General features: G+C 40.3%; 1 protein-coding gene across 2 annotated transcripts; it reads right to left on the reverse strand.

Moving 5' to 3' along the window:
- Positions 1-2,941: 2,941 nt before the first annotated feature.
- Positions 2,942-8,712, reverse strand: LOC145862335 (patched domain-containing protein 3). 2 transcript variants are annotated; one of them, XM_082966013.1, is made up of 5 exons: positions 7,911-8,712; positions 7,189-7,260; positions 6,551-6,678; positions 5,963-6,108; positions 2,942-4,775 (listed from the first exon to the last, which is right to left on the reverse strand). In XM_082966013.1, the coding sequence occupies exons 1-5, from the start codon at positions 8,598-8,600 to the stop codon at positions 3,175-3,177; spliced, it is 2,637 nt and encodes an 878-aa protein (XP_082822139.1). In that variant the 5' UTR covers positions 8,601-8,712; the 3' UTR covers positions 2,942-3,174. The 2 variants fall into 2 exon arrangements, with proteins under 2 accessions (XP_082822139.1, XP_082822140.1); XM_082966014.1 differs by lacking the exon at positions 7,189-7,260.
- Between the last annotated feature and the right edge of the window lie 4,532 nt (positions 8,713-13,244).

Raw genomic sequence — 13,244 nt, forward strand, 5'->3', positions numbered from 1 at the left:
AGTACAGGTGCATGAAAGCTGGGACCGAGAGACTGAAAAACAGCTTCTATCTCAAGGCCATCAGACTGTTAAACAGCCATCACTAACATAGAGAGGCTGCTGCCTACATACAGACTTAAAATCATTGGTCACCTTAATAAACGGATCACTAGTCACTTTAATAATGCCACTTTAATAATAACTTGCATTACTCATCTCATATGTATATACTGTATTTTATACCATCTTGCCTATGCCGCTCTGTCATCGCTCAACCATATATTTATATGTACATATTCCATCCCTTTAGATTTGTGTGTATTAGGTAGTTGTTGAGGAATTGTTAGATATTACTGCACTGTCGGAACTAGAAGCACAATATTTCGCTCCACTCACATGAACATCTGCTAACCGTGTGTATGTGACCAATAAAATTTGATTTGATCTGACAAAGGTAGGTCATATTCTCATTGTTTCTGTCATTTATTTTGTGTCATGTAGAAGTAATATAAGTAATATAAAATCAAATGTTAGTTTGTTCATTTTGTAAAATGTAATTTTTATTTACGAAATAGAAATACACTTGTTGAAATTAGGGGTTCAACAAGGGTTCTTCTTAGATCCTCAAAGTTCTCTGAAGAACCTTAGGGTTCTTCCCACTGAAAATGGCCCCCAAAAGGTTCTTCCAAGAACCCCATAGGAGGTGGGGTTCATCGAGGGACCTCCTTAGTTGCTGGGGGTTCTTACTGCCCAACTGAAACATTTGAATTTGAAAGGACAGCAGGTGCAGGAACTTAACTGAAAAAATGTAAATATCTTCTCAGTTTAAGGTAAGGTTTGTCCCTTGAATGATCTAAATTAATATTGTTTTATGATGATACCATCTATCTTATCATATTTGTGCAAATCTTTCTAAAACAAAAAATGGACTCAATTCAATGGCTATCAATCAACAAAGAGGTAAGAATATGTAGGCTATGAGAATATGTTGAAGGCTAGCTGTATTGGGTGCAGATGACTGAACGGATCACTTTTGTGTCTGTAGGTATGCAGACGAGGAGGCATACAAAGGAATGTCAGTTGGTATTGGTATGTTATGCAGATCACATTTACCATCCTCCTCCCTTACCTCTTCAATGAATATCCCATAGGCCTCTACATTATGGACAAAGTATGTGTATGAAAACCATTATCAAAACAGGTTTTTTTCATTCACATTCACCACAGAAACCAAGGTATGAATACTGTCGTGTGCATATTTTGTTAATCATCTGTATAATTACAATTTTGGGATTCACAGACTTCACCCTCCCTACACCTCTGATGAAACCTGTTCGATCCCCATGGATATGGAGAACATCAATACATTAACATCAGAGGGTATACATCAATACATTAACACCAGAGGGTACACATCAATACATTAACACCAGAGGGTATACATCAATACATTAACACCAGAGGGTATACATCAATACATTAACACCAGAGGGTATACATCAATACATTAACACCAGAGGGTATACATCAATACATTAACACCAGAGGGTATACATCAACACCAGAGGGTATACATCAATACATCAACACCAGAGGGTATACATCAATACATTAACACCAGAGGGTATACATCAACACCAGAGGGTATACATCAATACATTAACACCAGAGGGTATATATCAACACCAGAGGGTATACATCAATACATTAACACCAGAGGGTATACATCAACACCAGAGGGTATACATCAATACATTAACACCAGAGGGTATACATCAACACCAGAGGATATACCCAATGGACTTGAGGCTCTGCTGAGAGTTTACCTCATATTTTGATTTGTTTTATTCTGCTTTGCCACTAAAATCATAATAAACACTGAGAACTAAAATATTGTGTTCTTGTTATTGTTATGCATATTATTAATAATAATAATGGGGGGGGGGGGTGGTAGTTCAAAAATGAACCCCAAAATGTTCTTCGAGGATCCATTAACAGGGGTTCTTTGAGGATCCATTAACAGGGGTTCTTTGAGGATCCATTAAAACGGGTTCTTTGAGGATCCATTAACAGGGGTTCTTTGAGGATCCATTAACAGGGGTTCTTTGAGGATCCATTAACAGGGGTTCTTTGAGGATCCATTAACAGGGGTTCTTTGAGGATCCATTAACAGGGGTTCTTTGAGGATCCATTAAAACGGGTTCTTTGAGGATCCATTAACAGGGGTTCTTTGAGGATCCATTAACAGGGGTTCTTTGAGGATCCATTAACAGGGGTTCTTTGAGGATCCATTAACAGGGGTTCTTTGAGGATCCATTAAAAGGGGTTCTTTGAGGATCCATTAAAACGGGTTCTTTGAGGATCCATTAACAGGGGTTCTTTGAGGATCCATTAACAGGGGTACTTTGAGGATCCATTAACAGGGGTTCTTTGAGGATCCATTAACAGGGGTTCTTTGAGGATCCATTAACAGGGGTTCTTTGAGGATCCATTAACAGGGGTTCTTTGAGGATCCATTAACAGGGGTTCTTCGAGGATCCATTAACAGGGGTTCTTTGAAGAACTTACAGGGGTTCCCCCACAGTTTCAATTTAAAGAACCCTTAAAGGATACTCCAGGAACTTTTTATTTTAAATAATGTTTACCAGTCTCCTTATTATATACATACACACTTCTCTGGTTTCCTTATAATAGTTCAGTTATTTAGTTACTAAGGTACAGTACGCAGAAGTAGGCAGCAGGAAGCAAACACATTACTCCCATGCCATGATACACTGTGGTGGTGATGAACACTGACACACATGTTCATTTAAAATGTGTATGAAGAGTGTGAATCTCTAGAACTAGGAGAACAGGTGACATAAGTTTAGTATAGAAACTCTGCATTGTTGCTAACCATAATAATCACTATAAATGTGATTATAATGACTATCTGCTCTATGAATAAATATATCAAATCAGATCATTTGAAATAATTTTATTCATTTTTTTAAATCAAAACTCAAAAAAGGCACTGTATAGTATTTACATTCCAAACGATTTCTAAAATCGAATAAATAAAAGCAAAATATTGCTCAGAAATACATACTTGGAAAAGAAATAGACGTATGCCTGTCGTTTTAATGAACTGACTTGATAAGTTACTTCTAATGTTGGGACAATGTCATGACCAGACTGAACATATACTGCTCTTAGTCACCCAGTTTGAGTGACCAACATGTGACCTATTTGAGACAAGGTGATAGACCTACATTCCACAACTTTTTTATCACCAACTTTGTCTCCGCAGATTCCAAAGAAGGTCAAAAACACAGGGATAAAGACTATACCGTGGACGGCCCCAAACGAAATGACCAAGAACATGATCTTAAAAAAGGTTCTGAAGATGTAGCTCTCAGCTGCAGACAGCACCACCACTCCTAAGATAGTAGACACAGCTCCCTGTATGATAGGATACCCCAAGTGATAGACAGCATCTATAGCCTTCTCATTAGCAGTTCTCTTATTGCTAGAGACAAAGGCATAGGAAATGTGAGCAGAAAAGTCCACTGAGAAACCAATGCAGATGACAAGGTTGATCATAGATACAGAGTCTAGATTGACATCCCAAAATGTCATGAAACCAGCAACACCCACTATGACAGAGGCAATGGCAAAGGTCACCCACAGAGAACATATCGGGTTGGGAATCAACATGAGGGAGATCACCAGCATGGCAAGAGTGGCAACTACAATGTTTTGGATGGTATTACTAACAATGACTGCATACTGGTCAAAGTATATGAAAGCAGGGTGGTAAACAACCAACTTTACTGGACAATCCTTAGCTGTCTCTCGAAGCTCATTCAACATGTTCTTTTCATCAACAGCTGTACTGACATTGACTGTCTGAATGAACATACGTGAAGCATATATTGTGTTGTCTGTAAAATCCACATCTTGAATGAAATCAGACCTCTCAAGAAATGCAGACAAATTACTTTTGAATGTATTTTCCACACTTAGATTCAAATTGGTCATCTTTCCAAATATAAGATACCCATTGAGCCAAGATATGGTCCTGTTTTGAGAAACCATTGATAGATCTTCAAACTTTTGAAGGCAGGAGTCGAGACTATTCCGAGCACTTTCATCCCAATATTTAAACGTACTATCGGTCACAACAACCATAACATTTGGGCCATACTTTGAAAAGAATTCATCCTCATTGTCATAATAGCTACCCACGTATGAGCTATCAGCTGCTAGGTTTTTAAGGTCTATGCCCTCTTTGATTTGGGAGCAACCATAGATGCTTAAGCCCAAATATACAGCATAGAGCAGGATCACAAACCCCTTGGTCCAATTATTTGTTAGAAATGGACCATAGTACGTCTTAAAGAAGTTGTTAATTGGCATTGGTTCCTCTTTTCCCGTTTCATGATCATAAGCTCCCCCTACAGAACAGATATTGTACTTTTCAGAATTCTCCTCTGGTTCTGGAACCTTCACGCAGGTCAGCCAATGTCTGTTGCTCTTTTCACGTCTTCCATTCAGTGCTAGAAATGCACCAAAGAAGGTGATGTTGTACAAGTAGCAGAACAGGACAGCTGTGCCAGTATACATACAAAAGGACTGTACAGAACCAAAGGGAGTTAACAGACCAATATAGAAAGCCAAGGCATCAGTTAGTGTTGTGATGGTGATAGAAACAGCTGCCTCTTTGTATGTAGCTGCCATACGATCCTCTACGTCGCCATGAACTTGAGTCTGCTGCCAGCAAGAAATCATGATGAACATGTCGTCAACACCAATTCCTGTGGAGAAAAAGGCAACGTTTTACAAAATGTCAGATCTTGTTTCTACCCGTGTTCATTCCTGTGATCACATACCGGAGTGCCAAGTCTAGGACAAAAAGGCTTCTCAACAGTTTTTACCCCCAAGCCATAAGACTCCTGAACAGGTAATAAAATGGCTACCCGGACTATTTGCATCGTGTGCCCCCCCCCCAACTGCTCTTTTAAGCCTCTCTACTGTCTATAGCCTCTCTACTGTATGTAACCTCTCTACTGTATATAGCCTCTCTACTGTATATAACCTCTCTACTGTATATAGCCTCTCTACTGTATATAGCCTCACTACTGTATATAGCCTCTCTACTGTATATAGCCTCTCTACTGTATGTAACCTCTCTACTGTATATAGCCTCTCTACTGTATATAGCCTCTCTACTGTATATAGCCTCTCTACTGTATATAGCCTCACTACTGTATATAGCCTCTCTACTGTATATAGCCTCTCTACTGTATGTAACCTCTCTACTGTATATAGCCTCTCTACTGTATATAGCCTCTCTACTGTATGTAACCTCTCTACTGTATATAGCCTCTCTACTGTATATAGCCTCTCTACTGTATGTAACCTCTCTACTGTATATAGCCTCTCTACTGTATATAGCCTCTCTACTGTATGTAACCTCTCTACTGTATATAGCCTCTCTACTGTATATAGCCTCTCTACTGTATGTAACCTCTCTACTGTATATAGCCTCTCTACTGTCTATAGCCTCTCTACTGTCTATAGCCTCTCTACTGTATGTAACCTCTCTACTGTATATAGCCTCTACTGTATATAGCCTCTCTACTGTATATAGCCTCTCTACTGTATATAGCCTCTCTACTGTATGTAACCTCTCTACTGTATATAGCCTCTCTACTGTCTATAGCCTCTCTACTGTATGTAACCTCTCTACTGTATATAGCCTCTCTACTGTATATAGCCTCTCTACTGTATATAGCCTCTCTACTGTATATAGCCTCACTACTGTTATTTTTCACTGTCTTTTTTACTGTTGTTTTTATTTCTTTACTTACCTACTGTTCACCTAATACCTTTTTTGCATTGTTGGTTAGAGCCTGTAAGTAAGCATCTGTTGTATTCGGCGCACGTGACAAATACATTTTGATTTGGTTTATTGCATCATAATGAGAGTTTGTAAGCTTACCCAGAATCAGGAATGGAGCTGTAGCCACAGTCATAGAAAAGGGCATCCCACAGTACAGCAACAACCCAAAACTGGACAACACTGCCATACCAGCTGAGAGGACACCAAAGGTCGCCACCCACACCTTGTTCCTAACACAGTCCAACCTAGAAAAACACAACATTAGTCCCAGTGTGGGTAAAGGCTGATAAGTAGTGCTCTCTGATTTGCCTTAAAAAGAGTAATGTAGTCACAATGTGGAGACAAATACAAGATCACAACACACTCGTAGGTAAATCCCTGATATGACTAGGTAATATATCTATGTGTCCTTGAGCAAGACACTTAACCCTAATTGCTCCTGTAAATGGCTCTAGTCTGCTAAATGACTAAAATGTAAATGCTGAGAATGAGTTTATCATAAAATGTTTGTTATAGTCCTTTCTGATATGTCTTTTAAAAAGTATTGTGGGTCACAATGTGGATTTGATTTGAATTTAGCCCCAAATCTAGCTTTTTGTTTTTTTTACAGTCAACACTGTCATTAAGATTTTCTATCAAGCTGTACTATATTCATTGTCCTATATTTATTGAAATCATAACAGATACCTTATACAAGAGGTGATTGAAAAAGTGATGGCCAGGGCATAGGTCAATGAGAAGAGAGGAATGATTGAGTCAGAGCTCTTCTCAAACTCTTCATCCCTTGATATTGATGTAAAATAAGATACGGTCATCTGCAAAGACAAATAAGAATATAGATACAAGAACATATCCAGGTAACATTAGTAAAACAACTCAAGATGTTTGAATAATCCAATTATCATGACATTACATGGTTTTCTAAATGGAGCTTAAATGTGCAGTTTGATCAATTAGGCTGTAGGCCTACACATTTAATTTGTTTCACCTTTATTTAACCAGGTAGGCTAGTTGAGAACAAGTTCTCATTTACAACTGCGACCTGGCCAAGATAAAGCAAAGCAATTCGACACATACAACAACACAGAGTTAGACATGGAATAAACAAAACATACAGTCAATAATACAGTAGAACAAAAGAAAACAAAAAGTCTATATACAGTGAGTGGAAATGAGGTGAGATAAGGGAGGTAAGGCAATAAATAGGCCATGGTGGCGAAGTAATTACAATATAGCAATTAAACACTGGAATGGTAGATGTGCAGAAGATGAATGTGCAAGTAGAGATACTGGGGTGCAAAGGAGCAAGATAAATAAATAAATACAGTATGGGGATGAGGTAGATAGATGGGCTGTTTACAGGTGCAGTGATCTGTGAGCTGCTCTGACAGCTGGTGCTTAAAGCTAGTGAGGGCTGCTCCAGTTCCAACTGTTCTGCCTGCAGCTATGGAACCCTGACCTGTTCACCGGACGTGCTACCTGTCCCAGACCTGTTGTCCCAGACCTGCTGGAACCCTGACCTGTTCACCGGACGTGCTACCTGTCCCAGACCTGCTGTTTTCAACTCTCTAGAGACAGCAGGAGCGGTAGAGATACTCTCAAAGATCGGCTATGAAAAAGCCAATTGACACTTACTCTTGTGTTACTGACTTGTTGCACCCTCGACAACTACTATGATTATTATTATTTGACCATGCTGGTCATTTATGAACATTTGAACATCTAGGCCATGTGCTGTTATAATCTCCACCCGGCACAGCCAGAAGAGGACTGGCCACCCCTCATAGCCTGGTTCCTCTCTACGTTTCTTCCTAGGTTTTGGCCTTTCTAGGGAGTTTTTCCTAGCCACCGTGCTTCTACACCTGCATTGCTTGCTGTTTGGGGTTTTAGGCTGGGTTTCTGTACAGCACTTTGTGACATCAGCTGATGTAAGAAGGGCTATATAAATACATTTGATTTGATTTGATATGAGATATGAGACACCCATCATAAACAAGTTGATAAAAAAAACATGTTATATGTTTCCTCTCTAAAACGATGTACTCACGCCTTCTTCTTTTTGCATCATCGACGCAGTCTCTATAAACTTCTGCAGCCACATCGTATTTACAGTCTGGTTGTCTTCATTTAAGAAGTAAAAAAGTCGAATTGCCTTTGCGCTTTCAATTTCAGTTGATCCAGTTTTCAGTTTCACACCACCAATTTCAGATGCGATGAAAATGTTGTCATGGTATGGGTAATCAATAGTTGTCGTGGTAACATTGGGAGTTTTTACAATATCAAAGATTGAATTTGACACGCACACGTCACCTTTCTTAACACAAAGGCTTGAGAAATTAAATGTTCCTACTTCAATGGCTTTCACTTCCCTGTCCATAGCAACAATTTTTGTAAAAGCAGGATTTGTGAGGATATTTGCTGTAGGCGTAACAATTATGAGAGATGCAAAGGTCCCTTCAGTATAGAGCCGCAAACGAGAGAAGTCGCTATCATTCTGTGGAAAGTATTCTTTAACTACTTGTCGTTCGTCTTTCGCTGGTCCATCCAGAGGTGTAAACATCTCTTCAATGCCGTTTGCTTTTCTGTCCGCAAGGAAGTAAAATCCTCCGCCAAGACCCGCAGAAATGAACATGGGAAGAATAAAAAACCACCAGTGGTGTCTACCAACAAAACGCCCAAGTATTTCAAATCCCCTAGCCATAGGCTTCTCAACGCAGTCTGTGTTGCACCCAGCCATTTTCTATTCTCAATGTGTGGTATTAGAAAATAACTCGTCTTGAATTCTAACTGCGTCTCTGTTCACGGACTGTCTGGTATCATCCTCTATCAGTGAGTCTGTCGAGACGTTTGGTTTCACTTTCCCATTCCTCATAACGGGACTTGATTCGCAACCAATGGGTGTGTCCGAGCGGTAATCCTAACGAAGATGACTGAAAACGAAAGTCAAATAAAAATAAATGTATTTGTCACATGCGCCGAATACAACAGTGAAATGCTTATTTACAAGCCCATAAAACCAACAATTCAGTTTTAAGAAAATATATATTTTTTAAAGTAAGAGATAAGAAAAACAAATAATTAAAGAGCAGCAGTAAATAACAATAGCAGGGCTATATACAGGGGGTACTGGTACAGAGTCAAAGTGTCAATGTGCGGGGGCACCGGTGTTGGGGTAATTGAGGTAATTATGTACATGCAGGTAGTGTTATTAAAGTGACTATGCATAGATAATAACAGAGAGTAGCAGCAGCGTGGGGTGGGGGGGATGTTTGATTAGATGTTCAGGAGTCTTATGGCTTGGGGGTAGAAGCTGTTTAGAAGCCTCTTGGACCTAGACTTGGCGCTTCGGTACCGCTTGCCGTGCGGTAGCAGAGACAACAGTCTATGACTAGGGTGACTGGAGTCTTTGACAATTTGTTGGGCCTTCCTCTGACACCGCCTGGCATAGAGGTCCTGGATGGCAGGAAGCTTGGCCCCAGTGATGTACTGGGCCGTACGCACTACCCTCTGTAGTCCCTTGCAGTCAGAGGCAGAGCAGTTGCCATACCAGGCAGTGATGCAAACCGTCAGGATGCTCTCGATAAGCAAAGAAGAAAATGCTCACCCAGAAGCGGCGCTCCTAGTGGCCGGTGACTTTAATGCAGGCAAACTTAAATCAGTTTTACCAAATGTTTACCAGTATGTCACATGTGCAACCAGGGGGGGAAAAAATCCTAGACCGCCTTTACTAAACCCACAGAGATGCATACAAATCTCTACCCCGCACTCCATTTGGCAAATCTAACCATAATTCTATCCTCCTGATTCCTGCTTACAAGCAAAAACTAAAGCAGGAAGCACCAGTGACTCGCTCAATACAGAAGTGGTCAGTTGACGCGGATGCTACACTACAGGACTGTTTTGCTAGCACAGACTGGAATATATTCTGGGATTCATCCAATGCCATTGAGGAATACACCACCTCAGTCATCGGCTGAGTGCATTGACGACGACGTCCCCACAGTGACCGTGCGTACATACCCCAACCAGAAGCCATGGATTACAGGCAACATCCGCATCGAGCTAATGGCTAGAGCTGCCGCTTTCAAGGAGCGGGAAACTAATCCGGACGCTTATAAGAAATCCCGCTATGCCCTCAGAGGAACCATCAAACAAGCAAAGCTTCAATAAAGGATTAAGATTGAATCCTACTACACCGGCTCTGACACAAAACCTTTAAACAGGTCAACACTCACAAAGCCGCTGGGCCAGACGGATTACCAGGACATATACACAAAACCTTTTGAGGATCTGAGGACCCATGCCAAATCTTTTCAGTCTCCTGAGGGGGAATAGGTTTTGTCGTGCCCTCTTCACGACTGTCTTGGTGTGCTTGGACCATGTTAGTTTGTTGGTGATGTGGACGCCAAAGAACTTAAAGCTCTCAACCTGCTCCACTACAGCCCCATCGATGAGAATGGGGGCGTGCTCGGTCCTCCTTTTCCTGTAGTCCACAATCATCTCTTTTGTCTTGATCACGTTGAGGGAGAGGTTGTTGTCTTTGCACCACAGGGCCAGGTCTCTGACCTCCTCCCTATAGGCTGTCTCATCGCTGTCGGTGATCAGGCCTACCACTGTTGTGTCATCAGCAAACCTAATGATGTGTTGGAGTTGTGCCTGGCCGTGCAGTCATGAGTGAACAGGGAGTACAGGAGGGGACTGAGCACGCACCCCTGAGAGGCCCCTGTGTTGAGGATCAGCGTGGCAGATGTGTTGTTACCTACACTTATCATCTGGGGGTGGCCTGTCAGGAAGTCTAGGATCCAGTTGCAGAGGGAGGTGTTTAGTCCCAGGGTCTTTAGCTTCGTTTTACCCACATAATTTTTACCACAAGGACAAGTTATAAGATAAATAACTGCCTTAGTGGAGCACATGCTAACACCTTTGATTGGGATCTGTTTGCCTGTTTGTTTCCCTGTTTGGGGGTGTTTGAAGGATCTACATGTGTAAGTGCCATTGCATTGAGCGCAGCCATTACACTTGCAGTTTACATCCGTTAGAGGCGCAAATAAACGTTGCTCAGGGATATTTTGGGGTGGTAAATCAGAGTTTACCAGTTGATCTCTAAGATTTCTGCCCCGCGAGAATACGACCAAGGAAGGGTCCGTAAACACATTACCGATACTGTCATCGGAGCTTAGAATGTGCAAATGTTTTGTGAACGAGTCCCTTAATTTGTTCAGAGCACTTTGAATAGCGGGTAGTTATAACGCAAGAATGCTAATTTTTGCGAGACTGTCCTTGAAAGAGATAATGTTTGTTTTCGAATTTTTCGAATGTTTTCGAATTTTCTCAATGGCAGTATTAATCTGACAATTTTTGTACCCCCTCTCCTTGAATTTTTGTTGCGTCCCAACCATATTTCTGTCTAAATCATATTTCTGTTTTTTGCTAATTCTTTTGATTCGACAGAATTTTAGGCTAACCTGGGCTGGCTCCTCTGTTCCAAGATAACCAAGAATAGTCGGGGGTTGGAGGTCGCTGTGTAGCCATTATCCTTGCTGCGCTTGTGGAAGGGTGGGTAGGCTCTGCACATGGAACTAGCTGGTTGAGAGAATGCCAAGAGTTTACAAAGCTGTCATCAAGGCAAAGGATGGCTACTTTGAAGAATATAAAATATAAAATGTATTTAGAATTTTTTTTTAACACCATTTTGGTTACTACATTATTCCATGTGTGTTATTTCATAATTTTGATGTCTTCACTATTATTCTTCAATGTAGAAAATAGTAAAAAATAAAGAAAAACCCTTGAATGAGTAGGTGTCCAAACTTTTGACTGGTACTGTATATTATTTTATTTTTTTACCATCCTTTTTAGAAATTGATCCACAGGCCTACAAAAGGGCCGCCAGATGCCCATCCCTGATTTACAGGAAATTCACCGTCCTTCCACTTTATATTGTGTGTCGCTGTGCCTGTCTATGTAGTTACAATTTATGTATAGTCTTAGTGACAATATAAATTGGGAATATGACTGTTTGCACACAAAATTATTTGAACCTCATTAGCTAGGTTAGGTTCAGATATACATTACAGAAGAGTGTTATGATTACCTATGTAAACAGCTGTTCTGGTCCCAATGACTTTCTCTATTGGCATTCCAGCATCCTCCAATACCCTGTATGTACACTGCAGTAAGAGCTTGTGCTGAGAGTCCATTTATTCTGCTTGAGCCTCAGTGATGCCAAAGAACTTGTGATCAAACTCATTAAACCTCCTGGGAGATAAACAGAGATTGATACCCAGTATTGATGCAGTGCACGTCTGGAATTGTAACTTTGATTTCAACTTTGTCTTACCATTGATACACAAGTCTCAATGTCAAATATAACAATAAATACATTGAAAGTTCAAACTCACATTTTCAATATTATACATGACATTAAAAGATGCAGGTCTTACCTATCTATGAGAGCAGCTTTGGTTCTTTGTGTCTTCCCAGGTTTGCGATCATCAGGATCATACCAGGAAGTGCTCTCGCCCAGAATGTCTACTACACAGTTCTTGCTTTCCAATAGAACCTTCCAGAAACTGTCAAGCCCTTCACCTTAAACAAAAGTGTAAAATCCAGTATCACTCTGGCTTTTGGGAACTTTAAATAAACACAATGAATCAAGTCCTTATTTGGTCCATTCTTATCTCCTGTGAAATTGCATCCTATCCCAACTATTGCAATGTCATCTTCGGTATCATCAATCTTTACTTCTCATTAATTTGACCTTGAGAACAGTCTTTCATGTGTTTTTACCTCCTATCCAAAGAAGTTGTGTTGAATATAGTCCCTCAAAGTTGTCAAAAGCAAAACAATTTTTATACTTGAAGCTGAACCGTTCTTGTTGGATCTCAGTGACTTTGTCCTCTTGCCTTGTTTATTCTACCCCCGATTCTCTTTAGAAACCAGATAACATCTCACTGATCACAATGAGCTGCATCAAGACAAAGGGAGTAGAGATCCCAACAATAGACTGAGTTGTTAAAGAAGCATTTGACCAATTGTCCTGCTGTTCAGTTAGGGTCGTTTGAAACAGAAGTCACTAATTGCAGGCTTCAGTTGAAATTAGTTTTTGTTAAAAAGGTGCTTGTTTTAAAGACACAATGGATGATTGTGTTCTCTTTTCTGTGGCACTTTAAAAAAAAAAAAATTTAATCGAAATCTTTCAGTGAACATTTTTATGAAACCTATCCAGATTAACCAGGTAAAAATGGATGTGGTAACAAAAACAGTTTCATCATTGTGTATAGAATATCAGACTAATTGCATCCGAGGGGGAAAGAGAGCCAGGCTTTTCACTTAAGTGGAACCAACACTAAGCTGACTACAGACAGGAGGTCATGATAGA

Source organism: Salmo salar, chromosome 19 (assembly GCF_965601325.2).
Source record: "Salmo salar chromosome 19, fSalSal1, whole genome shotgun sequence".
NCBI classification, from domain to species: Eukaryota; Metazoa; Chordata; class Actinopteri; order Salmoniformes; family Salmonidae; genus Salmo; species Salmo salar.

Excerpts from the sequence above, each read along its gene's own strand:
- LOC145862335 (XM_082966013.1), bottom strand. The coding sequence starts at position 8,600 with ATGGCTGGGTGCAACACAGACTGCGTTGAGAAGCCTATGGCTAGGGGA. Across the intron at positions 7,261-7,910 it reads TGATGCAAAAAGAAGAAGGC|CACCAGCTGTCAGAGCAGCT; the intron begins GTGAGTACATCG and ends ACTAGCTTTAAG. Across the intron at positions 6,109-6,550 it reads TCAATCACCTCTTGTATAAG|GTTGGACTGTGTTAGGAACA; the intron begins GTATCTGTTATG and ends GTGTTTTTCTAG.